The sequence below is a fragment of the Cuculus canorus genome, chromosome Z (genome assembly GCF_017976375.1).
Source record: "Cuculus canorus isolate bCucCan1 chromosome Z, bCucCan1.pri, whole genome shotgun sequence".
Lineage (NCBI taxonomy): Eukaryota > Metazoa > Chordata > Aves > Cuculiformes > Cuculidae > Cuculus > Cuculus canorus.
Genome location: NC_071441.1, coordinates 77,496,500 through 77,523,403, shown reverse-complemented (window position 1 = coordinate 77,523,403; position 26,904 = coordinate 77,496,500). Strand labels below are relative to the sequence as shown.

At 53.7% G+C, this 26,904-nt stretch overlaps 2 protein-coding genes across 5 annotated transcripts in view; one reads left to right on the top strand and one right to left on the bottom strand.

The window, feature by feature from the left end:
* The first annotated feature begins 4,773 nt into the window (after positions 1–4,773).
* MBD2 (methyl-CpG binding domain protein 2) lies at positions 4,774–15,037 on the top strand. The gene is made up of 7 exons (XM_054055100.1): positions 4,774–4,950; positions 7,520–7,679; positions 8,517–8,654; positions 10,441–10,531; positions 11,813–11,990; positions 13,254–13,394; positions 14,590–15,037. Exons 1-6 carry the CDS (start codon positions 4,838–4,840, stop codon positions 13,381–13,383), a joined length of 810 nt encoding a protein of 269 aa, XP_053911075.1. The 5' UTR covers positions 4,774–4,837; the 3' UTR covers positions 13,384–13,394; positions 14,590–15,037.
* Positions 15,038–23,391: 8,354 nt separating this feature from the next.
* Positions 23,392–26,904, bottom strand: part of DCC (DCC netrin 1 receptor) — a 177,888-nt gene continuing 174,375 nt past the window's right edge. For all 4 annotated transcript variants that reach the window (XM_054054932.1, XM_054054935.1, XM_054054933.1 and 1 more), the window contains 3 exons: positions 26,558–26,770; positions 23,833–23,975; positions 23,392–23,645 (listed from right to left, as the gene is read on the bottom strand). In XM_054054932.1, coding sequence (XP_053910907.1) covers positions 23,556–23,645; positions 23,833–23,975; positions 26,558–26,770 — 446 coding nt within the window. In that variant the 3' untranslated portion in view covers positions 23,392–23,555. The remainder of the gene's footprint in view (positions 23,646–23,832; positions 23,976–26,557; positions 26,771–26,904) is intronic.

Genomic DNA, 26,904 nt, shown 5'->3' with positions numbered 1-26,904 from the left:
CATCGCCACCTCACAGCCACTCATGCTCACCACCATCATGGCTCTCATCATGGTCCCACCACTGCCCCCTCAGCACCACTCATGGCCATCACCATCACCCCCCTCATGGCCACCATCATGGCTCCCCTCATGCCCCCCCTTTTCCCCTCCCATCCCACTTCCTCCCCTTTTCATCCCCTCTTCCCACCCCTTTTCCCCTCACACCGCCCCCTTTCCCGCCTTTTTCATCCTCCCTTTCCCGCCTTTTTCACCTCCCCTCTTCCCACCCTTTTTGCCAACTTTCCCCTCACACCACCCCTTTCCCGCCCTTTTCTCCTTTCCTGCTGCCCTCATGGCCACCACTGTGGTTGCCCTCACAGCCATTCAGGCCACCATCTCCCCCTTATGGCTACTCCTGACCACCACCATCTCTGCCCTCATGGCCACTCATGGCCACCACCATTGCCCCCTCATGGCCACCACCATCGCTGCCCTTATGGCCACTCATGACCACCAGCATCATTGACTCATGGCCACCAGCATCATTGACTCATTGCCACCACCATTGCCCCCTCATGGCCACCACCATTGCTGCCCTTATGACCACTCATGGCTACTATCATCATTGACTCATGGCCAACACCATTGCCCCCTCATGGCCACTCATGGCAGCCACTGTTACCCACTCACGGCCACTCACAGTCCCCACCATCACTCCCTTCATGGCTACCACCACGTCTTCCCTCACGGCCACCATAAGGCTCCCCTCAAGCCCCATTTTTTGCCCTCACACCCCATTTCCCGCCCTTTTCCCCTCCCCTCTTCCCGCCCTTTTCTCCTCACACCTTTTTCCCGCCCTTTCCGCCTCCCCTCTTCCCGCCCTTTCCACCTCCCCTCTTCCCGCCTTTTTCCCCTCCCCTCTTCCCGCCTTTTTCCCCTCCCCTCTTCCCGCCTTTTTCCCCTCCCCTCTTCCCACCCTTTTCGCCTCACACCCTTTTCCCGCCCTTCTCACCTCCCCTTTTCCCCTCACACCGCCCCTTTCCCCCCTTTCCAACCACCGCCGGAGCCCTCAGCGCCCTCTGTCCCCTCAGCGCCCTCTGTCCCCTCAGCGCCCTCTGTCCCCTCAGCGCCAGCGGCGGCCACTCAACCCCTAAAGCGGCTCCTATCACCCCCCGACACGGCGGCCATTACCCCCTCCCCGCTCCATTTCCCCCCTGTCTACCCCCTACCCGGCCCTTCGCCGTCCCACCGCTCTTCCTCCTCCTCCTCGGGCTCCATTGAGCTCCTCAGCTCCGAGGCCAAATCCCGAACTGGCTTCCAGGCCGCTCTGTCCCACCCTCTCTATGGTCGCCGCATTGGCCACTTATAGGCAATGGCCGCCGCAGTGGGGCCGCTCTGTCCCCCCTCTCTATGGTCGCCCTATTGGGTGCTATAGGCCAAGGCGCGAGCGTAGCGCCGCCGCTATGGGGCAACGCGCGGGTCCTAACGCCGCCCGCAGCGCTTGGATTAGGTGCCATGCGCAGGTCCTAGCGCCGACCTGAGCGGCTTTAGGTGCGATGCGCAGGTCCCAGAGCGATGCCCCCCCCCACTCCTGGTCCCCACCATTGCCCCCTCGTGGCCACCACTAGCACTGCCCTCGTGGCTGCCCTTGTGGTCACTCAGAGTCACTACCACCACGCCCTCATGGCCACTCCTGGCCACCACCATCGCTGCCCTCATGGCCACTCATGTTCCTACCACTGTCTCCCTCATGGACACTCACGGCCACCACCGTTACCCACTCATAGCCACCACTGTTACCCCCTCACGGCCACCACTCTGGCTGCCCTCATGGCCACCACCATCAGTGCCCTTATGGCCAGTCCCGGCCACCACCATTGCCCCCTCACAACCACCGCTATGGCTTCCCTCCTGGCCACCACCATCACCCCCTCGTGGCTGCCACCACTGTCCCCTCGTGGCCACTCACAGTCCCACCATCGCCTCCTCATGGCCACCATTACTGTCCCCCTCAGGACCACCACATCTTCCCTCATGGCCACCATCGTGGCTCACCTCAAGCCCCACTTTTTGCCCTCACACCCCATTTCCCGCCCTTTTCGCCTCACACCGCCTCTTCCCGCCCTTTTCACCTCCCTCTTCCCGCCTTTTTCTCCTCCCCTCTTCCCGCCCTTTTTTCTCCTCCCCTCTTCCCGCCTTTTTCCCCTCCCCTCTTCCCGCCTTTTTCCCCTCCCCTCTTCCCGCCTTTTTCCCCTCCCCTCTTCCCGCCTTTTTCCCCTCCCCTCTTCCCGCCCTTTTTTCTCCTCCCCTCTTCCCGCCCTTTTTTCCCCTCCCCTCTTCCCGCCTTTTTCTCCTCCCCTCTTCCCGCCCTTTTTTCTCCTCCCCTCTTCCCGCCCTTTTTTCTCCTCCCCTCTTCCCGCCCTTTTTTCTCCTCCCCTCTTCCCGCCCTTTTTTCCCCTCCCCTCTTCCCGCCCTTTTTTCCCCTCCCCTCTTCCCGCCTTTTTTCCCCTCCCCTCTTCCCGCCCTTTTCACCTCCCCTCTTCCCGCCCTTTTACTCTCACACCCTCTTCCCGCCCTTTTCACCGCCCCTTTTCCCCTCACACCGCCCCCTTTCCAACCACCGTCGGAGCCCTCAGCGCCCTCTGTCCCCTCAGCGCCAGTGGCGGCCACTCAACCCCTAAAGCGGCTCCTATCACCCCTCGACACGGCGGCCATTACCCCGTTCCCGCTCCATTTCCCCCCCGTTTACCCCTTACCCGGCCCTTCGCCGTCCCACCGCTCTTCCTCCTCCTCCTCGGGCTCCATTGAGCTCCTCAGCTCCAAGGCCAAATCCCAGAACTGGCTTCCAGGCCGCTCTGTCCCACCCGCTCTATGGTCGCCGCATTGGCCGCTATAGGCAATGGCCGCCGCTCTGGGGCCGCTCTATCCCACCCTCTCTATGGTCGCCCCACTGGGCGCTATGGGCCAAGGCGCGGGTGTAGCGCCGCCGCTATGGGGCAACGCGCGGGTCCTAACGCCGCCCGCAGCGCTTGGATTAGATGCCATGCGCAGGTCCTAGCGCCGACCTGAGCGGCTTTAGGTGCGATGCGCAGGTCCCAGAGCGATGCCCCCCCCACTCCTGGTCCCCACCATTGCCCCGTCGTGGCCACCACCGTGGCTGCCCTTGTGGCCACTCAGGGCCACCACTACCACGCCCTCATGGCCACTCCTGGCCATAACCATCACTACCCTCATGGCCACTCATGGTCCCACCACTGTTTCCCTTATGGCCACCACCATCGCTGCCCTCATGGCCACTCATGGTCCCACCACTGTCTCCCTTGTGGCCACCACCATCGCTGCCCTCATGGCCACCATTGTTACTCCCGTCATGGCCACTACCATCACCCCCTCACTGCTACCACTCTGGCTGCCCTCATGGCCACCAGTATCAGTGCCCTTATGGCCATTCCTGGCCACCACCATTGCCCCCTCACAACCACTGCTATGGCTTCCTTCCTGGCCACCACCATCACCCTCTCGTGGCTGCCACCACTGTCCCCTCGTGGCCACTCACAGTCCCACCATCGCCCCCTCATGGCCACCTTTACTGCCCCCCTCGGGGCCACTCATGGCTACCACCACGTCTTTCCTCGTGGCCACTATCATGGGTACCCTCAAGGCCCACTTTTTGCCCTCACACCCCATTTCCCGCCTTTTTCCCCTCCCCATTTCCCGCCCTTTTCCCCTCCCCTCTTCCCGCCCTTTTCCCCTCCCCTCTTCCCGCCCTTTTCTCCTCACACCCTTTTCCCGCCCTTTTCACCTCCCCTCTTCCCGCCCTTTTCGCCTCCCCTTTTCCCGCCCTTTTTCCCCTCCCCTCTTCCCGCCCTTTTCGCCTCACACCCTTTTCCCGCCTTTTTCCCCTCCCCTCTTCCCGCCCTTTTCACCTCCCCTCTTCCCGCCCTTTTCTCCTCACACCCTTTTCCCGCCCTTCTCACCTCCCCTTTCCCCCTCATACCGCCCCGTACCGCCCCCTTTTCCCCTCACACCGCCCCTTTCCCCCCTTTCCAACCACCGCCGGAGCCCTCAGCGCCCTCTGTCCCCTCAGAGCCACCCCCGCAGCCCCCGGCAGCCCCGTTGTCCCCTCAGCGCCAGCGGCGGCCACTGAACCCCTAAAGCGGCTCCTATCACCCTTCGACACGGCGGCCATTACCCCCTCCCCGCTCCATTTCCCCCCTGTCTACCCCTTACCCGGCCCTTCGCCGTCCCACCGCTTTTCCTCCTCCTCCTCCTCCTCGGGCTCCATTGAGCTCCTCAGATCCAACGCCAAATCTTAGAACTGGCTTCCAGGCCGCTCTGTCCCACTCTCTCTATGGTCGCCGCATTGGCCACTTATAGGCAATGGCCGCCGCTCTGGGGCCGCTCTGTCCCCCCCTCTCCATGGTCGCCCCATTGGGCGCTATGGGTCAAGGCGCGGGTGTAGCGCCGCCGCTATGGGGCAACGCGCGGGTCCTAAAGCCGCCTGCAGCGCTTGGATTAAATGCCATGCGCAGGTCCTAGCGCCGATCTAAGAGGGTTTAGGTGCGATGCGCAGGTCCTAGAGGAATTCCCCCCCCCCTTCTCTCTTTACAGTACCCGCGCTATGGCGGCGGCGCAGTGGCCTCTCTGCCCCTTCCCTCTCTATGATCCCTTAATGCAGCGCAATACTCCATGGCCGCCGCGCTGTGGCCGCTCTGCTCTGCCGTCTCTATGCTCCCCATCGCGTTCCCCTTAGTAGCCATGGCCGCTTCCGGGTTTGTTGGGGGTGTTGGGGGGGGGGGGGGCGGTGCGCGCGCAGCCGCCGCCATCGCCGCGGGGAAAGCGGAGGCAGCGCCGGTGGATGGACAAACCGGGGAGGATGGACTGTCCCGCGCTGCCGCCGGGCTGGAAGAAGGAGGAGGTCATCCGCAAGTCGGGGCTCAGCGCAGGAAAGAGCGATGTCTACTATTTCAGGTACCGAAACGGCGCTTCCTCCACCCCCCCCCCCCCCCTCCCGTTTCCCGCTTGTCCCGTTCCCCCTATCCCCATTTCCCAGTTGTCCCAGTGCCTCCCAGTTCCCTTCATCCCCATTTCCCAGTTGTCCCAGTGCCTCCCAGTTCCCCTCATCCCCATTTCCCAGTGTCTCCCAGTTCCCCTCATCCCCATTTCCCACTTCCCCCAGTTCCTGTCATCCTTGCTTCTCCAGTTCCTCCAGTTCTCCGCCTCCTCTCATCCCCGTTTCCCAGTATTCCCAGTTCCTGTCAGCCTTGCTCACTGGTTTCTCTACACTCCCCCATTCCCATTTCCCAGTTGTCCCAGTGTCTCCCAGTTCCGGCATCCCAGTTTCCCAGTTCTCCCAGTTCCTGTTATCCTCGCTTCTCCGGTTCTTCCAGTTCTCCGGCTTCTTTCATCTCCCTTTCCCAGTTGTCCCAGTGCCTCCTGGCTCCCCCCATCCCTATTTCCCAGTGTCTCCCAGTTCCCCCCATCCCAGTTGCTCCAGTTCCTCCCAGTCCCCCCCATCCTGGTTTCCCAGCTCCTCCAGTGCCTCCTTCCTCCCCCCAAGTCCCAGTTTCCCCAGTTCCTTTCCCACCATTTTTCCTCAGGAAGGAGCTCCTTTCCCACCATTTCTCCTCACGAAGGAGCTCCTTTCCCACCTTTTCTCCTCAGTGAGGGAATGAAGGAGCTCCTTTCCCGCCATTTCTCCTCACGAAGGAGCTCCTTTCCCACCATTTCTCCTCAGGAAGGACCTCCTTTCCCACCATTTCTCCTCAGTGAGGGGATGAAGGAGCTCCTTTCCCACCATTTCTCCTCACGAAGGAGCTCCTTTCCCACCATTTCTCCTCAGTGAGGGATGAAGGAGCTCCTTTCCCACCATTTCTCCTCACGAAGGACCTCCTTTCCCACCATTTCTCCTCAGGAAGGACCTCCTTTCCCACCATTTCTCCTCAGTGAGGGGATGAAGGAGCTCCTTTCCCACCATTTCTCCTCACGAAGGAGCTCCTTTCCCACCATTTCTCCTCAGTGAGGGATGAAGGAGCTCCTTTCCCACCATTTCTCCTCAGGAAGGACCTCCTTTCCCACCATTTCTCCTCAGTGAGGGATGAAGGAGCTCTTTTCCCGCCATTTCTCCTCAGGAAGGAGCTCTTTTCCCGCCATTTCTCCTCAGGAAGGAGCTCCTTTCCCACCATTTCTCCTAAGGAAGGACCTCCTTTCCCACCATTTCTCCTCACGAAGGACCTCCTTTCCCACCATTTCTCCTCAATGAGAGGACACGGAGCTTCCAGTCCAACCCTACGTATCCACCACTAAATCAGCTCCGTGAGCTCCTCATCTTCCAGGGATGGCTCCTTAATTAATCCACGGAGCTCCTCCATCCTTAATTAAGCCATGGAGCTCCTCCATCCTTAATTAAACCATGGAGCCACAAAAGCTCTTCTGAGGGACCACAAAAGCTCTTCTGAGGGACCACAAAAGCTCTTCTGAGGGACCACAAAGCTCTTCTCTGTCCTCGGGGCGAAGAGATGTCCCTTTGAAGGTCGGGTTGTGTTTGACCGGTTGGGTTACTTCAATCCTTCTTCTAAGGAGACCTTCACCTTTGTCTTAACGGACGAGTGAGGACTTAGGGAAGAAGGTCTTCTCCTTAGAGGTTTCTTCGTTCCTTCCTGCTGCTCCTCTTCCATCTTCCTTCTTTCCTGGAGGAGAAGTTGGAGGTCCCACCTTCTTCTTTTCAGCTTCTCTGCGTTGTTTCTCCTTCATCTTAGAGGACCTGAGTTGGAGAACGAGTGTTCTGAGGGCCACCTGAGGTGGTTTGGGCTGGAGAAGAAGTTCTGAGGGACATCAGAGGGACATCTGAGGTGGTTTGGGCTGGAGAAGAAGTTCTGAGGGACATCAGAGGGACATTTGAGGGCCACCTGAGGTGGTTTGGGCTGGAGAAGTAGTTCTGAGGGCCATCTTAGGGCCATCTGAGGTGGTTTGGGCTGGAGAAGAAGTTCTGAGGGCCATCTGAGGTGGTTTGGGCTGGAGAAGAAGTTCTGAGGGACATCTGAGGTGGTTTGGGCTGGAGAAGAAGTGTTCTTTGTCTTCTCCTTCCCCACCTTTCCTGGAGCTCCGAGTTCTCTTTGGAGTCTTCTCCTCTGATCTCACCACCCCTCAAAGTCTTAATTGGCCTCCAGCCCTCATCTTGATAGTCTCCATCTTCACTTGGAGACTCCAAACGTGGACGGAGACCTCTAAATGGGACCTCTTAGAGCAGAGGACAACCCTTGGTGGCCACGTTGCTTTGGCGACAACCTAAAGAACCCACGCTGGTGGCGGTCAACCATCCCAGAAGCCACCTTAGATGGCCTCCAAGTCCATTAGATCCTGGTAGACACGTCGATTATGAGTCCCACCACACAGAGGACCTTAATTTCCCGGAGAAGCTCCAAATTCCACCATTTTAGAAGGTTTTTAGATGGTTTGAGAAGATAAAAAAAGAGGTTTTGGAGCGTTCTGGGTGGTGTCTTCTCCAGTGAAGCTCATGAAGGTCTTTTCTTCTTTCTAGTCCAAGCGGGAAGAAGTTCCGGAGCAAACCTCAGCTGGCGAGATACCTGGGCAACACGGTGGACCTCAGCAGCTTCGACTTCCGGACGGGGAAGATGATGCCCAGTAAATTGCAGAAGAACAAACAAAGACTAAGGAGCGAGTCCCTCAACCAAACCAAGGTGGGTTACGACCTCCTCGGAGATGCCTTCAAACCTCCTGTTCTCCTCCATGTCCTCCTCCATGTCCTCCTCCATGTCCTCCTCCATGTCCTCCTCCATGTCCTCCTCCATGTCCTCCTCCATGTCCTCCTCCATGTCCTCCTCCCAGTTCTCCAGGTTCCCCTCCAGGTTCCCCTCCAGGTTCCCCTCCATGTCCTCCTCCATGTCCTCCTCCATGTCCTCCTCCATGTCCTCCTCCCGGTTCTTCAGGTTCTCCTCGAGGTTCTCCTTTGGTGGCTTCAAAGTGATACGGAGTCTCCATCTTTGGGGGCTTCAAAGTGATACGGAGCCTCCATCTTTGGTGGCTTCAAGGTGATACGGAGCCTCCATCTTTGGTGGCTTCAAGGTGATACGGAGCCCCCATCTTTGGTGGCTTCAAGGTGATACGGAGTCCCCATCTTTGGTGGCTTCAAGGTGATACGGAGCCTCCATCTTTGGTGGCTTCAAGGTGATAGGGAGCCTCCATCTTTGGAGGCTTCAAAGTGATACGGAGCCTCCATCTTTGGTGGCTTCAAGGTGATACGGAGCCTCCATCTTTGGTGGCTTCAAAGTGATACGGAGCCTCCATCTTTGGTGGCTTCAAGGTGATACGGAGCCTCCATCTTTGGTGGCTTCAAGGTGACCTAAAAGATGAGGTAGATGAGCTTCTCAAACACCTCATTTCCTGGTGGCCACGTCTTCTTGGACACGAGACCTCCAATTTCTTCTCCCCCAATGACTTTTAAGCTTCGTTAATGAAGCTTTTGAGGTCTCCTGAGGTTCTTGAAGGACCTCCATTGTCTTCTCCTTCCTTCTCAGGGCAAACCGGACCTCAACACCACGCTGCCCATCAGGCAGACGGCCTCCATCTTCAAGCAACCCGTCACCAAAGTCACCAACCACCCCAGCAACAAAGTCCGCACGGACCCGCAGCGAGTGACCGAACAGCCTCGGCAGGTGAGGAACCCATCGGGTCCACCACCGCGCCCGGGAAGCCATTGCTCCTCACGAAGGAGCTCCTTTCCCGCCATTTCTCCTCACAGAGGAGCTCCTTTCCCGCCATTTCTCCTCAGGAAGGAGCTCCTTTCCCGCCATTTCTCCTCAGGAAGGAGCTCCTTTCCCACCATTTCTCCTCAGGAAGGAGCTCCTTTCCCGCCATTGCTCCTCACGATGGAGCTCCTTTCCCACCATTTCTCCTCATGGAGCTCCTTTCCCGCCATTTCTCCTCACGAAGGAGCTCCTTTCCCGCCATTTCTCCTCATGGAGCTCCTTTCCCACCATTTCTCCTCAGGAAGGAGCTCCTTTCCCACCATTTCTCCTCAGGAAGGAGCTCCTTTCCCGCCATTTCTCCTCAGGAAGGAGCTCCTTTCCCGCCATTTCTCCTCATGAAGGAGCTCCTTTCCCGCCATTTCTCCTCAGGAAGGAGCTCTTTTCCCGCCATTTCTCCTCAGGAAGGAGCTCCTTTCCCACCATTTCTCCTCATGAAGGAGCTCCTTTCCCGCCATTTCTCCTCATGAAGGAGCTCCTTTCCCGCCATTTCTCCTCATGAAGGAGCTCCTTTCCCGCCATTTCTCCTCATGAAGGAGCTCCTTTCCCACCATTTCTCCTCATGAAGGAGCTCCTTTCCCGCCATTTCTCCTCAGGAAGGAGCTCCTTTCCCGCCATTTCTCCTCATGGAGCTCCTTTCCCACCATTTCTCCTCAGGAAGGAGCTCCTTTCCCACCATTTCTCCTCAGGAAGGAGCTCCTTTCCCACCATTTCTCCTCAGGAAGGAGCTCCTTTCCCACCATTGCTCCTCACGAAGGAGCTCCTTTCCCGCCATTTCTCCTCATGGAGCTCCGTTCCCACCATTTCTCCTCAGGAAGGAGCTCCTTTCCCACCATTTCTCCTCATGGAGCTCCTTTCCCACCATTTCTCCTCAGGAAGGAGCTCCTTTCCCACCATTTCTCCTCAGGAAGGAGCTCCTTTCCCACCATTTCTCCTCAGGAAGGAGCTCCTTTCCCACCATTTCTCCTCAGGAAGGAGCTCCTTTCCCACCATTGCTCCTCACGAAGGAGCTCCTTTCCCGCCATTTCTCCTCATGGAGCTCCGTTCCCACCATTTCTCCTCAGGAAGGAGCTCCTTTCCCACCATTTCTCCTCATGGAGCTCCGTTCCCACCATTTCTCCTCAGGAAGGAGCTCCTTTCCCGCCATTTCTCCTCAGGAAGGAGCTCCTTTCCCACCATTTCTCCTCACGAAGGAGCTCCTTTCCCACCATTTCTCCTCAGGAAGGAGCTCCTTTCCCACCATTGCTCCTCACAGAGGAGCTCCTTTCCCGCCATTTCTCCTCAGGAAGGAGCTCCTTTCCCGCCATTTCTCCTCACGAAGGAGCTCCTTTCCTGCCACTTCTCCTCAGGAAGGAGCTCCTTTCCCGCCATTTCTCCTCAGGAAGGAGCTCCTTTCCCGCCATTTCTCCTCAGGAAGGAGCTCCTTTCCCACCATTTCTCCTCACACGTGGTAGAACCTCAACTCCTGGTGGGATTCCATCCGAGAAGCTCTTTGAGAAGGTTCTCGAGAAGCTTCAAACCTCCTGGAATGGGTTGAGGTGAACCCCTGTTTAGAAACGATGGATTTAAGGAGCTGAGGAGAACCTCAAAGCTTATGGAGATCCACCAGCGGTTGCTCCAAGCTCCGTTTTGGGTGGTTCTCCATGAGTCTCATATCTCCTGGTGGATGGAGCAACATCTTCTCACCTCTTTGCAGCTCTTCTGGGAGAAGAGGCTCCAAGGACTGAGCGCCTCCGACGTCACCGAGCAGATCATCAAGTCCATGGAGCTCCCCAAAGGTCTTCAAGGTACTTCAGCTTCTCTTTCTCCTCCGTTTCCACCGCCGTGGCTCGAGAAGGACCTCCGCGTCCACCCAAATCCACACACAGGGCCACCTCCTGCGCCTCAGGGCCTCTGAGCTCCATCTCAGGTGGCCTTCAAGATCTCCAAGGAGGAGACAACCACTTCTCTGGGCCATCTGCACCTCCTCATCCTCGTGGGGCTGTTTGGCCTTGGAGATCCCTTCCAACCCAACCGTCCCATGACCTTCAAGGTCCTTCCAACCCATTCTATGACCTTCAAAATCCTCCAATCCAACCATTCCATGACCTTCAAGGTCCTTCTGACCCATCCCATGACCTTCAAGGTCCTCCAACCCAACCATTCCACAACCTTCAAGGTCCTTCCGACCCATTCCATGATCTCCAAAGTCCTCCAACCCAACCATTCCACAACCTTTAAGGTCCTTCCAACCCATCCCATGACCTTCAAGGTCCTCCAACCCAACCATTCCATGACCTTCAGGGTCCTTCCAACCCATTCTATGACCTTCAAGGTCCTTCTGACCCATTCCATGACCTCCAAAGTCCTCCAACCCAGCCATTCCATGACCTTTAAGGTCCTTCCAACCCATCCCATGACCTCCAAGGTCCTCCAATCCAACCATTCCATGACCTTCAAGGTCCTCCAACCCATTCTATGACCTTCAAGGTCCTTCTGACCCATCCCATGACCTCCAAAGTCCTCCAACCCAACCATTCCACAACCTTTAAGGTCCTTCCAACCCATCCCATGACCTTCAAGGTCCTCCAACCCAACCATTTCACGACCTTTAAGGTCCTTCCAACCCATTTGATGACCTTCAAAGGTCCTCCAACCCATCCCATGACCTCCGAAGTCCTCCAACCCAACCATCCCATGACCTTCAAGGTCCTTCCACCCAATCTCAGTCCGTAATTCCATCTTCTTTGAGGTCCTTCCAACCCATTCCACGACCTCCAAAGTCCTCTAACCCAACCATCTCATGACCTTCAAGGTCCTCCAACCCACCCCATGACCTCCAAAGTCCCCCAACCCAACCATCTCATGACCTTCAAGGTCCTCCAACCCACCCCATGACCTCCAAAGTCCTTCCACCTCATCCTTCCCCCCCCCTTTGGCTCTCTTGAAGTCCATCCCAACCTCCAGCAGATCTTTTTCTCTTCTCCTTTCCCACTTCCTCTTCGTTCTTCGTCCTCCACCGAGAAGTCCTCCACCTCCTGATGGTTTCTCCGACTCGTGGTGGACCTCTTTCTTCTCCTTTCTTCCAGGAGTTGGTCCGGGGAACAACGATGACACTTTATTGTCCGCCGTCGCCAGTGCTTTACACACCAGTTCGGCGCCCATCACCGGACAACTCTCGGCGGCGGTGGAGAAGAACCCGGCGGTTTGGCTCAATACGGCGCAGCCGCTCTGCAGGGCCTTCATCGTCACCGATGAGGACATCAGGTATCTTCTGGAGGGGCCACCACACCACCTGCGGCCTCAAAAAGGTCCTGGAGGACCTCGAGAGGGTTTTGGAGGACCTCGAGAGGGTTTTGGAGGACCTCGAGAGGGTTTTGGAGGACTTCGAGAGGGTCCTGAGGGAATTAAAGAGGGTCTTGGAGGACCTAAAGTGGGTTCTGGAGGACCAAAGGGGGGTCTGGAGGACCTGAAGAAGGTTCTGGAGGACCTAAAGAGGGTCCTGGAGGACCAAAGGGGGGCCTGGAGGACCCAAAGAGGGTTCTGGAGGACCTCGAGAGGTTTTTGGAGGACCAAAAGAGGGTTCTGGAGGACCAAAGGGGGTTCTGGAGGACGTCAAGAAGCTTCTAGAGGACCTTGAGAGGGTTTTGGAGGACCTTGAGAGGGTTCTGGAGGACCTTGAGAGGGTTCTGGAGAACCGAAAGATGGTTCTGGAGGACCGAAAGATGGTTCTGGAGGACCAAAGGGGTTCCTGGAGGCCCTAAAGAAGGTTCTGGAGGACCAAAAGAGGCTTCTGGAGGACCCCAGGAGGCTTCTAGAGGACCAAAAGAGGGTTCTGGAGGACCAAAGGGGGTTCTGGAGGACCTCAGGAGGGTCCTGAGGGGCTTAAAGAGGGTTCTGGAGGACCTCGAGAGGGTTCTGGAGGACCTCGAGAAGGTTCTGGAGGACCAAAGGGGGTCCTGGAGGACCTAAAGAGGGTCCTGGAGGACCTGAAGAGGGTTCTGGAGGCCTTAAAGAGGGTCCTGGAGGACCTCAGGAAGGTTCTGGAGGACCTCAGGAAGGTTCTGGAGGACCTCAAGAGGCTTCTGGGGCACCGAAAGTGGGTCCTGGAGGACCAAAGTGGGTTCTGGAGGACCTAAAGAGGCTCCTGGAGGACCTCAAGTGGGTTCTGGAGGACCTCAAGAGGGTTCTGGAGGAACTAAAGAGGGTCCTTGAGGATTTCAGGAGGCTCTGGTGGATCTAAAGATGGTCCTGGAGGACCTCAAGAGGCTTCTGGGGGACCTCAAGAGGCTTCTGGAGGACCAAAGGGGGTTCTGGAGGACCTCAAGTGGGTTCTGGAGGTCCTCAAGAGGGTCCTGGAGGACCTCAGGAAGGTTCTGGAGGACCAAAAGAGGGTCCTGGAGGACCAAAGGGGGTTCTGGAGGCCCTCAAGAGGCTCCTTTGCTCCTCGTGATGGTCTTGAGCTTCTGGTTGGCTTTGGAGCTTCCTCCAACATGAAGTCCACGTTCTCTCCTATCTTCTGTCCTCCAGAAAACAAGAAGAACGCGTTCAACAAGTCCGGAAGAAACTGGAAGAAGCACTTATGGCCGACATATTGTCCCGAGCGGCCGATACCACCAGAGACCTCGAGGTGGACATGGACAACGGAGATGAAGCATGAAGAGAAATCAGGTGAGTCAACTCCTGGAGGTCCTCCAGAAGGTCCTCCTGAGGTTGGACTATGGCTTAAGGTTCTCCACAGGTTCCTTTCGTGGTCCTTAATGGGCTTTTTGAGCCATCTGTGACCTTTTAAGGTCCTTCAACTCATCCCATTCCCTCTTTCTCATCATCATTGGGTCCTTCTGGAGAACCTCAACTCATGGTTTGACCTCATTGGGTCCTTCTGGAGAACCTCAACTCATGGTTTGACCTCATTGGGGCCTTCTGGAGAACCTCAACTCATGGTTTGACCTCATTGGGGCCTTCCGGAGAACCTCAACTCATGGTTTGACCTCATTGAGTTCTTCTGCAGAACCTCAACTCATGGTTTGACCTCATTGGGTTCTTCTGGAGAACCTCAACTCATGGTTTGACCTCATTGGGTCCTTCTGGAGAACCTCAACTCATGGTTTGACCTCATTGGGGTCTTCTGGAGAACCTCAACTCATGGTTTGACCTCATTGGGGCCTTCCGGAGAACCTCAACTCATGGTTTGACCTCATTGGGTCCTTCTGGAGAACCTCAACTCATGGTTTGACCTCATTTGGACCTTCTGGAGAACCTCAACTCATGGTTTGACCCCATTGGGTTCTTCTGGAGAACCTCAACTCATGGTTTGACCTCATTGGGTTCTTCTGGAGAACCTCAACTCATGGTTTGACCTCATTGGGGCCTTCTGGAGAACCTCAACTCATGGTTTAACCCCATTGGGTCCTTCTGGAGAACCTCAACTGATGGTTTGACCTCATTGGGGCCTTCTGGAGAACCTCAACTCATGGTTTGACCCCATTGGGTCCTTCTGGAGAACCTCAACTCATGGTTTGACCTCATTGGGTCCTTCTGGAGAACCTCAACTCATGGTTTGACATCATTGGGTTCTTCTGGAGAACCTCAACTGATGGTTTGACCTCATTGGGTTCTTCTGGAGAACCTCAACTCATGGTTTGACCTCATTGGGGCCTTCTGGAGAACCTCAACTCATGGTTTGACCTCATTGGGTCCTTCCGGAGAACCTCAACTCATGGTTTGACCTCATTGGGGCCTTCTGGAGAACCTCAACTCATGGTTTGACCTCATTGGGTCCTTCTGGAGAACCTCAACTCATGGTTTGACCTCATTGGGTCCTTCTGGAGAACCTCAACTCAACCTTTTGGGTTCTTCTCTGCAGGTACTTTGGATCCATCGGTGGAGGAACCTCCTCGATGTCCACAGCACTTTCTTTTGGGGTCTTTTGGAGAAGACACCGCCCAACGCACATTTGTAGAGCTTCAAACTTAGCATTAAAGCCTTTTGTAGAAGACCTATTTTTGATGTCGAGATCTTCTCCGAGAAGACACTTTATTTTCTCTCCAAAGGACTTCTGAGTCCTCTTTTGATATCTTTTGGACCTTCTCATCTTCCAACCGACGTTGAGCTCTTCACGAAGAGGTCCTAAAACCCTTCTGGAGTCCTCTTGAGGAGAAGAAGATGGAGTTTCAGGGGGGGGGTTTGGGGCTGGAGAAGAGGAGAACCTCAAGATGGTGAGGTTGGAGGACCTCAAGATGTTGAGGTGGAGAAGAGGACCTCAAGATGGTGAGGTTGGAGGACCTCAAGATGTTGAGGTGGAGAAGAGGACCTCAAGATGGTGAGGTTGGAGGACCTCAAGGTGTTGAGATGAGAACAGAAGGACCTCCAGATGTTGAGGTGGAGGAGAAGAGGACCTCCAGATGTTGAGGTGGAGAAGAGGAGGACCTCCAGATGTTGAGGCGGAGAAGAAGAGGACCTCCAGATGTTGAGGTGAGAACAGGAGGACCTCAAGTTGAGGTCTCAAACCCTTCTGGAGTCCTCTTGGTGGGAAGAAGATGGGAGTTTCATGGGGGGGGGGTTTAGGGGTGGCAAAGAGGAGGACCTCAAGATGTTGAGGTCGGAGGACCTCCAGATGTCTTCTTCTCGACCTTCTCAGCACTGTGGCTATAAAAGAGACTCTTGTGGTGGGGGTGAAGCCTCTGGAGGTCCTTCCACCGCGGTTGGAAGGAGAAATAAATCTCTTGTGAGCACTTCACCAAAGTGTCTTTGTGGTGACCAGAAGATGCCGAGAACCTCCTGAGACCTCTTTGGAGCTTCTCTTCAAACCCATCTCATGACCTTCAGAGGTCCTTCAAACCCATCTCATGACCTTCAAAGGTCCTTCAGACCCATCTCATGGTCTTCAGAGGTCCTTCAGACCCATTTCATGACCTTCAAAGGTCCTTCAAACCCATCCCATGACCTTCAAAGGTCTTTCAGAACCATTTCATGACCTTCAAAGGGCCTTCAAACCCATCCCATGACCTTCAAAGGTCCTTCAAACCCATCCCATGACCTTCAAAGGTCCTTCAAACCCATCCCATGACCTTCAAAGGTCCTTCAAACCCATTTGATGACCTTCAGAGGTCCTTCAAACCCATCTCATGACCTTCAAAGGGCCTTCAAACCCATCCCATGACCTTCAGAGGTCCTTCAAACCCATCCCATGACCTTCAGAGGTCCTTCAAAGGTCCTTCAAACCCATTCCATGACCTTCAAAGGTCCTTCAAACCCATCCCATGACCTTCAAAGGTCCTTCAAACCCATTTCATGACCTTCAGAGGTCCTTCAAACCCATCCCATGACCTCCAAAGGTCCTTCAAAGGTCCTTTAAACCCATCTCATGACCTTCAAAGGGCCTTCAAACCCATCCCATGACCTTCAAAGGTCCTTCAAACCCATTTGATGACCTTCAGAGGTCCTTCAAACCCATCCCATGACCTTCAGAGGTCCTTCAAAGGTCCTTCAAACCCATTCCATGACCTTCAAAGGTCCTTCAAACCCATCCCATGACCTTCAAAGGTCCTTCAAACCCATTTGATGACCTTCAGAGGTCCTTCAAACCCATCCCATGACCTTCAGAGGTCCTTCAAAGGTCCTTCAAACCCATCTCATGACCTTCAAAGGTCCTTCAAACCCATTTGATGACCTTCAAAGGTCCTTCAGACCCATCCCACGACCTTCAAGGTCCTTCCAACCACCTCCAACTTCTCCATCTCTTCGTTCCCACCACCTTTGAAGGACAAAAGGACCTCTTTTTTTGTATCAAAACGTTCTTTATTAAAGCAAAAAAACGCACCGTCGCGAGAAGAGGTCTATAAAAAAAGGACTCTGGGACTTCTCTCCAGGGGTTGACCAAAGCCGAAGGTGAGGAGATGGTTCTCGGTGGAGAAACAGTCTCTGGTTGTCCACCTGAAACATCTTCTTCTCTTCTTCTGGACCGGAAGGTCCATGTGAAGCTCTCACCGATGTTCTTCTCCTTCGTTTTACGACGCTACGGACTGAGGAACATCAAGAACTTCTTGAAGGCCTTCCAAGAGGTTCTTGAGGAGCTCCAAAAGAGCCGTTAAAAGGCTGAGGGACGTCAAGAACATCTCCAGGAGCTCCAAAAGGTCTTTGAGGACCTCCAAAATAGCCATTAAAAGGCTGAGGAACATCAAGAACTTCTTGAAGACCTTCAAAAAGGTTCTGGAGGAGCTCCAAAGAAGCCGTTAAAAGGCTGAGGAACATCTCGAGGAGCTCCAAAAGGTTCTTGAGGAGCTCCAAAAAAGCCGTTAAAAGGTTGAGGAGCATCAAGAACTTCTTGAAGGCCTCAAAAATGTTCTTGAGAAGCTCCAAAAAAGCCATTAAAAGGCTGAGGAACATCTCGAGGAGCTCCAAAAGGTTCTTGAGGAGCTCCAAAGAAGCTGTTAAAAGGCTGAGGAGCATCAAGAAGGTCTTGAAGGCCTCAAAAAGGTTCTTGAGGAGCTCCAAAAGAGCCATTAAAAGGCTGAGGAATATCAAGAACTTCTTGAAGGCCTCAAAAAGGTTCTTGAGGAGCTCCAAAAGAGCCGTTAAAAGGCTGAGGAACATCGAGAACTTCTTGAAGACCTTCGAAAAGGTTCTTGAGGAGCAACAAAGAAGCCCTTAAAAGGCTGAGGAGCATCAAGAACGTCTCCAGGAGCTCCAAAGAAGCCATTAAAAGGCTGAGGAACATCAAGAAGGTCTTGAAGGCCTTCAAAAAGGTTCTTGAGTAGCTCCAAAGAAGCCCTTAAAAGGCTGAGGAGCATCAAGAACATCTCCAGGAGCTCCAAAAGGTTCTCGAGGAGCTCCAAAAAAGCCATTAAAAGGCTGAGGAATATCAAGAACTTCTTGAAGACCTTCAAAAAGGTTCTCGAGGAGCTCCAAAAAAGCCGTTAAAAGGCTGAGGAGCATCAAGAACATCTCCAGGAGCTCCAAAAGGTTCTTGAGGAGCTCCAAAATAGCCATTAAATGTCTGAGGAACATCAAGAAGGTCTTGAAGGCCTCAAAAAGGTTCTTGAGGAGCTCCAAAGAAGCTGTTAAAAGGCTGAGGAACATCTCGAGGAGCTCCAAAAGGTCTTTGAGGAGCTCTAAAGAAGCCATTAAAAGGCTGAGGAGCCTCAAGAAGGTCTTGAAGACCTTCGAAAAGGTTCTTGAGGAGCTCCAAAAGAGCCATTAAAAGGCTGAGGAACATCTCGAGGAGCTCCAAAAGGTTCTTGAGGAGCTCCAAAGAAGCTGTTAAAAGGTTGTGGAGCATCAAGAAGGTCTTGAGGGCCTTCAAAAAGGTTCTTGAGGAGCTCCAAAAGAGCCGTTAAAAGGCTGAGGAACATCAAGAACTTCTTGAAGGGCTCAAAAAGGTTATTGAGGAGCTCCAAAAAAGCCGTTAAAAGGCTGAAGAACATCTCCAGGAGCTCCAAAAGGTTCTTGAGGAGCTCCAAAGAAGCCATTAAAAGGTTGTGGAGCATCAAGAAGGTCTTGAAGGCCTCAAAAAGGTTCTTGAGGAGCTCCAAAGAAGCCCTTAAAAGGCTGAGGAGCATCAAGAACATCTCCAGGAGCTCCAAAAGGTCTTTGAGGAGCTCCAAAAGAGCCATTAAAAGGCTGAGGAACATCTCGAGGAGCTCCAAAAGGTTCTTGAGGAGCTCCAAAAGGTTCTTGAGGAGCTCCAAAAGCTTCTTGAGGAGCTCCAAAAGGTTCTTGAGGAGCTCCAAAGAAGCTGTTAAAAGGTTGTGGAGCATCAAGAAGGTCTTGAAGGCCTCCAAAAGGTTCTTGAGGAGCTCCAAAGAAGCCCTTAAAAGGCTGAGGAGCCTCAAGAAGATCTCGAGGAGCTCCCAAGCGTCCCCTTGGGTGGCTTTTGCCGCCCCTTCACGAGCGCCTCCGTTGCCGCTTTCCCCCCCTCTCCGTTTCATTAAAGCTGCGGTTGAACCCCATCCTCCCCCTCCGCTCCTTCTCTCCTCCTTTGGAGATGACCTTTCCACCCCCCTTCCGGCCACGACTTTGAAGGTCCACTTCGAGTCGAAGCTTCGCTCCTTCCCGAAAGGTCCGAGAAGGTCTTCTTCCCAGCGGAGAAGATCCGAAAGCGGAAGGGGTTCCACCTCGGTGGCTTTGGAGGTTCAACCACCCCAAAAGAGAAGGTCCAAGCATGTCATGGTGGGACCTCCGTGAAGCTTCAGGTGTGAAGGCCACCGACTTAATTATCCCCATTTGCATAAAGGATGCGCCGAGAAAACCAATCAATCGCTCGCAATAAATTAACGAAGGCCCTTAGAAAAAAGGACATCCCCACCCCACCCCACCCCACCCCACCCCGAGTTATCCCCAACGTTGACGGCCAAAAAGGACCCCCAAAGAGGTCCTTCGGCCCAAATCTTCTCTTGACAGGAGAGGGTCCTCTTCCGCCTCCGCTTCTCCGACCGTTTGTCTTCTTCTCCGCGCGAAGGGCTTTAGCAGAGGAGAAGGTCCACTCGGTGGTCATCAAAGGGAGAGAGAGGAGGAGGAGGAGGAGAGGTGACCATGAGGTGGGTGAGAGTGGAGAAGGTGGAAGGGAAAGGGGAGGGGAGGAGGACCTCCAGGTGGACCACGGAGAGGGCCTTGAGGAGATCAGAAGGACATTGAGGAGATGAGGAGGACGTTGAGGGGATCAGAGGGACATTGAGGAGATGAGGAGGACATTGAGGAGATGAGGAGGACATTGAGGGGATGAGGAGGACATTGAGGAGCTCAGAGGGACATTGAGGAGATGAGGAGGACGTTGAGGGGATGAGGAGGTCATTGAGGGGCTGAGGAGGACCTTTAGGAGCTCAGAGGGACATTGAGGGGATCAGAAGGACATTGAGGACATGAAAAGGTCATCGAGGACATGAGAAGGACATTGAGGACATGAGGAGGACATTGAGGAGCTCAGAAGGTCATTGAGGAGATGAGGAGGACGTTGAGGGGATCAGAAGGACATTGAGATCAGAGGGACATTGAGGACATGAGGAGGACATTGAGGACGTGAGGAGGACATTGAGGGGATGAGGAGGACATTGAGGAGATGAGAAGGTCATTGAGGGGCTGAGGAGGACCTTTAGGAGCTCAGAAGGTCATTGAGGAGATGAGGAGGACATTGAGGACATGAGGAGGACATTGAGGGGATGAGGAGGACCTTTAGGAGCTCAGAAGGTCATTGAGGAGATGAGGAGGACATTGAGGGGATCAGAGGGACATTGAGGACCTCAAAGGGACACTGAGGAGATGAGAAGGTCATTAAGGACATGAGAAGGACATTGAGGACATGAGAAGGACATTGAGGAGCTCAGAAGGTCATTGAGGGGATGAGGAGGACGTTGAGGAGCTCAGAGGGACGTTGAGGAGATGAGGAGGACATGGAGGGGATGAGGAGGACGTTGAGGAGATCAGAAGGACATTGAGATGATGATGAGGTCATTGAGGAGATGAGAAGGTCATTGAGGGGCTGAGGAGGACCTTTAGGAGCTCAGAGGGACATTGAGGAGCTCAGAAGGACATTGAGGAGATGAGGAGGACATTGAGGAGATGAGGAGGACATTGAGGAGCTCAGAGGGACATTGAGGAGATGAGGAGGACATTGAGGAGCTCAGAAGGTCATTGAGGAGATGAGGAGGACGTTGAGGCGCTCAGAAGGACATTGAGGAGCTCAGAAGGTCATTGAGGAGATGAGGACGTTGAGGAGGTCAGAGGGATGTTGAGGGGATCAGAAGGACATTGAGGAGATGAGAAGGACGTTGAGATCAGAGGGACATTGAGGACATGAGGAGGACATTGAGGGGATGAGGAGGACATTGAGGAGCTCAGAAGAACATTGAGGAGATGAGAAGGACCTTTAGGAGCTCAGAAGGTCATTGAGGAGATGAGAAGGACCTTTAGGAGCTCAGAAGGTCATTGAGGAGATGAGAAGGACCTTTAGGAGCTCAGAAGGACATTGAGGAGATGAGAAGGACGTTGAGATCAGAGGGACATTGAGGGGATGAGGAGGACATTGAGGGGATGAGGAGGACATTGAGGAGCTCAGAAGAACATTGAGGAGATGAGGAGGACGTTGAGGAGCTCAGAGGGACATTGAGGACATGAGGAGGACCTTTAGGAGCTCAGAAGGTCATTGAGGAGATGAGCACGTTGAGGAGCTCAGAAAGACATTGAGGACATGAGGAGGACCTTTAGGAGCTCAGAGGGACATTGAGGAGCTCAGAAGGTCATTGAAGAGATGAGGAGGACCTTTAGGAGCTCAGAGGGACATTGAGGACATGAGGAGGACCTTTAGGAGCTCAGAGGGACATTGAGGACATGAGGAGGACCTTTAGGAGCTCAGTGGGACATTGAGGAGCTCAGAAGGTCATTGAGGAGATGTGAGGGACATTGAGGAGCTCAGAAGGACATTGAGGGGATCAGAAGGACATTGAGATCAGAGGGACATTGAGGAGATGAGAAGGTCATTGAGGGGCTGAGGAGGACCTTTAGGAGCTCAGAGGGACATTGAGGAGCTCAGAAGGTCATTGAGGAGATGAAGAGGACATTGAGGAGCTCAGAAGGTCATTGAGGAGATGAAGAGGACCTTTAGGAGCTCAGAAGGTCATTGAGATGAGGACATTGAGGAGCTCAGAAGGACGTTGAGGAGATGAGGAGGACATTGAGGAGATCAGAGGGACGTTGAGATGAGGAGAACATTGAGGGGATCAGAAGGACATTGAGATCAGAGGGACATTGAGGACATGAGGAGGACATTGAGGAGATGAGAAGGTCATTGAGGGGCTGAGGAGGACCTTTAGGAGCTCAGAGGGACATTGAGGAGCTCAGAAGGTCATTGAGGAGATGAGGAGGACATTGAGATCAGAGGGACATTGAGGAGATGAGGAGGGACATTGAGGGGATGAGGAGGACCTTTAGGAGCTCAGAAGGTCATTGAGGGGATCAGAAAGACATTGAGGAGATGAGAAGGTCATTGAGGACATGAGAAGGACATTGAGAACAGAGAGACATTGAGGACATGAGGAGGACATTGAGGGGAAGAGGAGGACATTGAGGGGATGAGGAGGACATTGAGGAGATCAGAAGGTCATTGAGGAGATGAGAAGGACATTAAGGAGCTCATGGAAGTGGTGGAGAACCACACAGAGGTGGTGGAGAACCACACGGAAGTGGTGGAGAACCACATAGAAGTGGTGGAGAACCACACGGAGGTGGTGGAGAACCACATGGAAGTGGCGGAGAACCACACGGAGGTGGTGGAACGAGGCCAGAAGAGGCCATGGAGATACTGGGAGGGACTGGAGGACCAAAGTGAGTGACCTGAGGTCCTCCAACATGGACAGATCTCCGTGGTGGTGACCCCTATGGTCATCGTGGTGGCCTCTATGGTCATGACAGTGACCTCTATGGTCATGGTGACCTCCATGGTCATCGTGGTGACCTCAATGGTCATCTTGGTGACCTCCAGATCATCGTGGTGGTCTTCATGGTCATCGTGGTGACCTCCATGGTCATCGTGGAGACCTCTATGGTCATCGTGGTGACCTCAATGGTCATCGTGATGACCCATATGGTCATTGTGGTGACCTCCATGGTCATGATGGTGACTTCTATGGTCGTGGTGACCTCTATGGTCATTGTGGTGACCTCCATAGTCATCATGGTGACTTCTATGGTCATCGTGGTGACCTCCAGATCATCGTGGAGACCTCTATGGTCATCGTGGTGACCTCTGTGGTCATTGTGGTGGTCTCCATGGTCCTCATAGTGGTCTCTATGGTCATTGTGGTGACCTCCATGGTCATGACATTGACCTCTATGGTCGTGGTGACCTCCATGGTCATCGTGGTGACCTCAATGGTCATCGTGGTGACCTCTATGGTCATTGTGGTGACCTCTATGGTCATTGTGGTGGTCTCCATGGTCATCGTGGTGACCTCTATGGTCATGGTGGTGACCTCCATATCATCGTGGTGACCTCTATGGTCATCGTGGTGGTCTCCATGGTCATTGTGGTGACCTCTATGGTCATCGTGGTGACCTCAGTGGTCATTGTGGTGGTCTCCATGGTCATGACAGTGACCTCTATGGTCCTGGTGATCTCCATGGTCATTGTGGTGGTCTCCATGGTCATTGTGGTGACCTCAATGATCATCATGGTGACCTCTATGGTCATTCTGGTGACCTCAATGGTCATCGTGGTGACCTCCATATCATCGTGGTGGTCTCCATGGTCATTGTGGTGACCTCTATGGTCATCGTGGTGGTCTCCATAATCATTGTGGTGACCTCTATGGTCATTGTGGTGACCTCAGTGGTCATCGTGGTGATCTCCATGGTCATGACAGTGACCTCTATGGTCATGGTGGTCTCCATGGTCATCGTTGTGACCTCTATGGTCATGGTGGTGACCTCAGTGATCATCGTGGTGGTCTCCATGGTCATCGTGGTGACCTCTATGGTCATCGTGGTGACCTCAATAGTCATTGTGGTGACCTCCATATCATCGTGGTGGTCTCCATGGTCATTGTGGTGACCTCTATGGTCATGGTGGTGGTCTCCATGGTCATCGTGGTGGTCTCCATGGTCATGATGACCTCCATGATGATGCCGGTGGCCTCCATGAGGTCCAAGCTGATGAAGCTGAACCCACTGAGATGAAGATGAACCCACTGAGATGAAGATGGACCCAATGAAGATGAACCCACTGAGATGAAGATGAACCCAATGAAGCTGAACCCAATGAGATGAAGATCTTCTGAGGTGCTTTGTGGTGGATGCCATCCTGGGATCTTCTGGCCTTCACCCTTCTTTCTTGCAGGGCTTTCAGAAGGCCGACCCCGTGATGGCGTTGAGTTGCTTCATCAACCCTTCCAAGCTGGCCATCTGCTCGCTGAGGTCATCCTGTTCGTAGACCTGAAGGTCAACACAAACCCCCTGGAGATAAGAATGGAGAAGACCCCAAAACCAAACCCCCCACCCCTGAACCTCCACTTGTGGTCACCGTCCCACCGCCCGTCCTCAGAACCTCCTCAGAACCATCAAAAAGGTGGTGGAGGTTCCACCACAGCCCCCTTTGGTTGGAGGTGGAGGTGGTCCTTACGTTGGTGGTGTCGTCGGTGGGTTTGTGGCCTTCTTCTGGGGCTTCCGGAGGAGCCGTGGGAACGGAGACCGGGAGGAGAGGAGATCGGCATTTGGGCAAACCCAGAGACGCCGTCTTCAGGGGCGCCTTGGGAAGAGAGGAACCTGCCCAGAGGACAACCGGAGTCGGAGGAGGAGAAGCGGGAGAGGGAGAGAGGGAGAGGGACGAGAGGGAGAGGGACGAGAGGGAGAGGGAGGAGGAGGAGATGGAGAGGGAGGAGATGGAGATGGAGATGGAGAAGAAGGAGATGGAGGAGATGGAGATAGAGATGGAGATGGAGATGGAGATGGAGGAGAAGAAGAAGAAGAAGAGGAGAAGAAGAAGAAGAGGAGAAGAAGAAGAGGAGAAGAAGAGGAGGAGAAGAAGAGGGGAAGAAGAAGAGGAGGAGAAGAAGAGGAGGAGAAGAAGAGGAGAAGAGGAGAAGAAGAAGAGGAGAAGAAGAGGAGAAGAGGAGAAGAGAAGAAGAGGAGAAGAAGAAGAAGAGAAGAAGAAGAGGAGAAGAGGAGAAGAAGAAGAGGAGAAGAAGAAGAGGAGGAGAAGAAGAGGAGGAGAAGAGGAGGAGAAGAAGAGGAGGAGAAGAAGAGGAGGAGGAGAAGAGGAGGAGAAGAGGAGGAGAAGAAGAGGAGGAGAAGAAGAGGAGGAGAAGAAGAAGAGGAGAAGAAGAGGAGAAGAGGAGAAGAAGAAGAGGAGAAGAAGAGGAGGAGAAGAAGAGGAGAAGAGGAGAAGAAGAAGAGGAGAAGAAGAAGAGGAGAAGAAGAGGAGGAGAAGAGGAGGAGAAGAAGAGGAGGAGAAGAAGAGGAGGAGGAGAAGAGGAGGAGAAGAAGAGGAGGAGAAGAAGAAGAGGAGGAGAAGAGGAGGAGAAGAAGAAGAGGAGAAGAGGAGGAGAAGAAGAAGAGGGGAAGAAGAAGAGGAGGAGAAGAAGAGGAGGAGAAGAAGAGGAGGAGAAGAAGAAGAGGAGGAGAAGAAGAGAAGAGGAGAAGAAGAGAAGAGGAGAAGAGGAGGAGAAGAGGAGAAGAAGAAGAGAAGAAGAGGAGGAGAAGAAGAGGAGAAGAAGAAGAGGAGGAGAAGAGGAGGAGAAGAAGAAGAGGAGAAGAAGAGGAGGAGAAGAAGAGGAGGAGAAGAAGAAGAGGAGGAGAAGAAGAGAAGAGGAGAAGAAGAAGAGGAGAAGAAGAGGAGAAGAGGAGAAGAAGAAGAGGAGAAGAAGAAGAGAAGAAGAGGAGAAGAGGAGAAGAAGAAGAGGAGGAGAAGAAGAGAAGGAGAAGAAGAAGGAGGAGATGGAGGAGGAGGAGAAGAAGAAGAAGAGAAGGAGAAGGAGGAGATGGAGGAGAAGGAGGAGATGGAGATGGAGGAGATGAAGGAGGAGAAAGAGAAGAGAAGAAGAAGAAGAGAAGAAAAAGGAGAAGAAGATGGAGAAGGAGATGGAGAAGTAGAAGACAGAGGAGAAGGAGAAGGAGAGGAAGAAGAAGAAGAGAAGAAGAAGGAGGAGAAGGAGATGGAGGAGGAAAAGGAGAAGAAGAGAAGGAGAAGAAGAAGGAGGAGATGGAGGAGAAGGAGATGGAGGAGGAGGAGGAGAAGAAGAAGAAAAGGAGAAGGAGAAGAGGAGGAGATGGAGGAGAAGGAGAAGATGGAGGAGGAGAAGAACAAGAAGAAGAGAAGGAGAAGGCGAAGAGGAGAAGAACAAGAAGAAGAAGAGAAGGAGAAGAGAAGGAGAAGGAGGAGATGGAGGAGGAGAAGAAGAAAAGAAGAAAAAGGAGAAGAAGATGGAGAAGGAGATGGAGAAGAAGAAGACAGAGGAGAAGGAGGAGAAGGAGAAGAGAAGAAGAAGGAGGAGAAGGAGGTGGAGGAGGAAAAGGAGAAGAAGAGAAGGAGAAGAAGAAGGAGGAGATGGAGGAGGAGAAGAAGAAGAGAAGAAAGAGAAGGATAAGGAGGAGAAGGAGATGGAGGAGAAGGAGAAGAAGAAAAGGAGGAGGAGAAGAAGAAGGAGGAGATGGAGGAGAAGGAGAAGATGGAGGAGGAGAAGAACAAGAAGAAGAGAAGGAGGAGATGGAGATGGAGGAGATGAAGGAGGAGAAGGAGATGGAGGAGGAAAAGGAGAAGAAGAGAAGGAGAAGAAGAAGGAGGAGATGGAGGAGAAGGAGATGGAGGAGAAGAAGAAGGAGAAGAGAAGAAAAAGGAGAAGAAGAAGGAGAAGAAGAGAAGAAGATGTAGGAGATGGAGAAGGAGGAGATGGAGATGGAGGAGATGAAGGAGGAGAAGAAGAAGAAGAAGAAGAAGAGAAGAAAAAGGAGAAGATGGAGAAGGAGAAGAAGAAGAGGAGAAGGAGATGGAGGAGGAAAAGGAGAAGAAGGAGAAGAAGAAGGAGGAGATGGAGGAGAAGGAAATGGAGGAGGAAATGGAGGAGGAGAAGAAGAGAAGAACGAGAAGGAGAAGAAGAAAAGGAGGAGAAGAAGAAAAGAAGGAAAAGGAGGAGGAGAAGAAGGAGAAGGAGGAGATGGAGGAGGAGAAGAAGAAGAAGAGGAGAAGGAGAAGATGGAGGAGGAGGTGGAGGAGAAGGAGGAGGAAGAGATGGAGGAGGAGAAGAACAAGAAGAGAAGAAGGAGGAGAATAAGAAGAAGGAGAAGATGGAGGAGAAGGAGAAAGAGAAGAAGGAGGAGATGGAGGAGAAGAAGAAGGAGGACCTTCTGACCTGGTTGGCTGAGCAGAGGTGTGTAGGGGACTTTGGGTTCAATGGCACTCATGGGTGGAGGTAACAAGGGGTTGGCGAAGCTCCTCAAGGGGTGGGTGGGGCGGACACAGGCGGTGGGGATGGTCCTGCTGGGCGCGTCCTCCCCGCTGGGATGGTCCGCTTGGCTTTGAGGGACCAACGCGCTTTGGTGACTCGATGCTCCTTCGTTGCCACCTGGAAGAGAAGAAGAACCAAAACCCCAAATGGACTTCCTTCCAAGGTCATCGTTTGGTGACTTTCGATGGACAGGGAACCATCTAAAGAGGGTTTGAGGAGCATCTAAGGAGGGTTTGAGGAGATGAGGACCA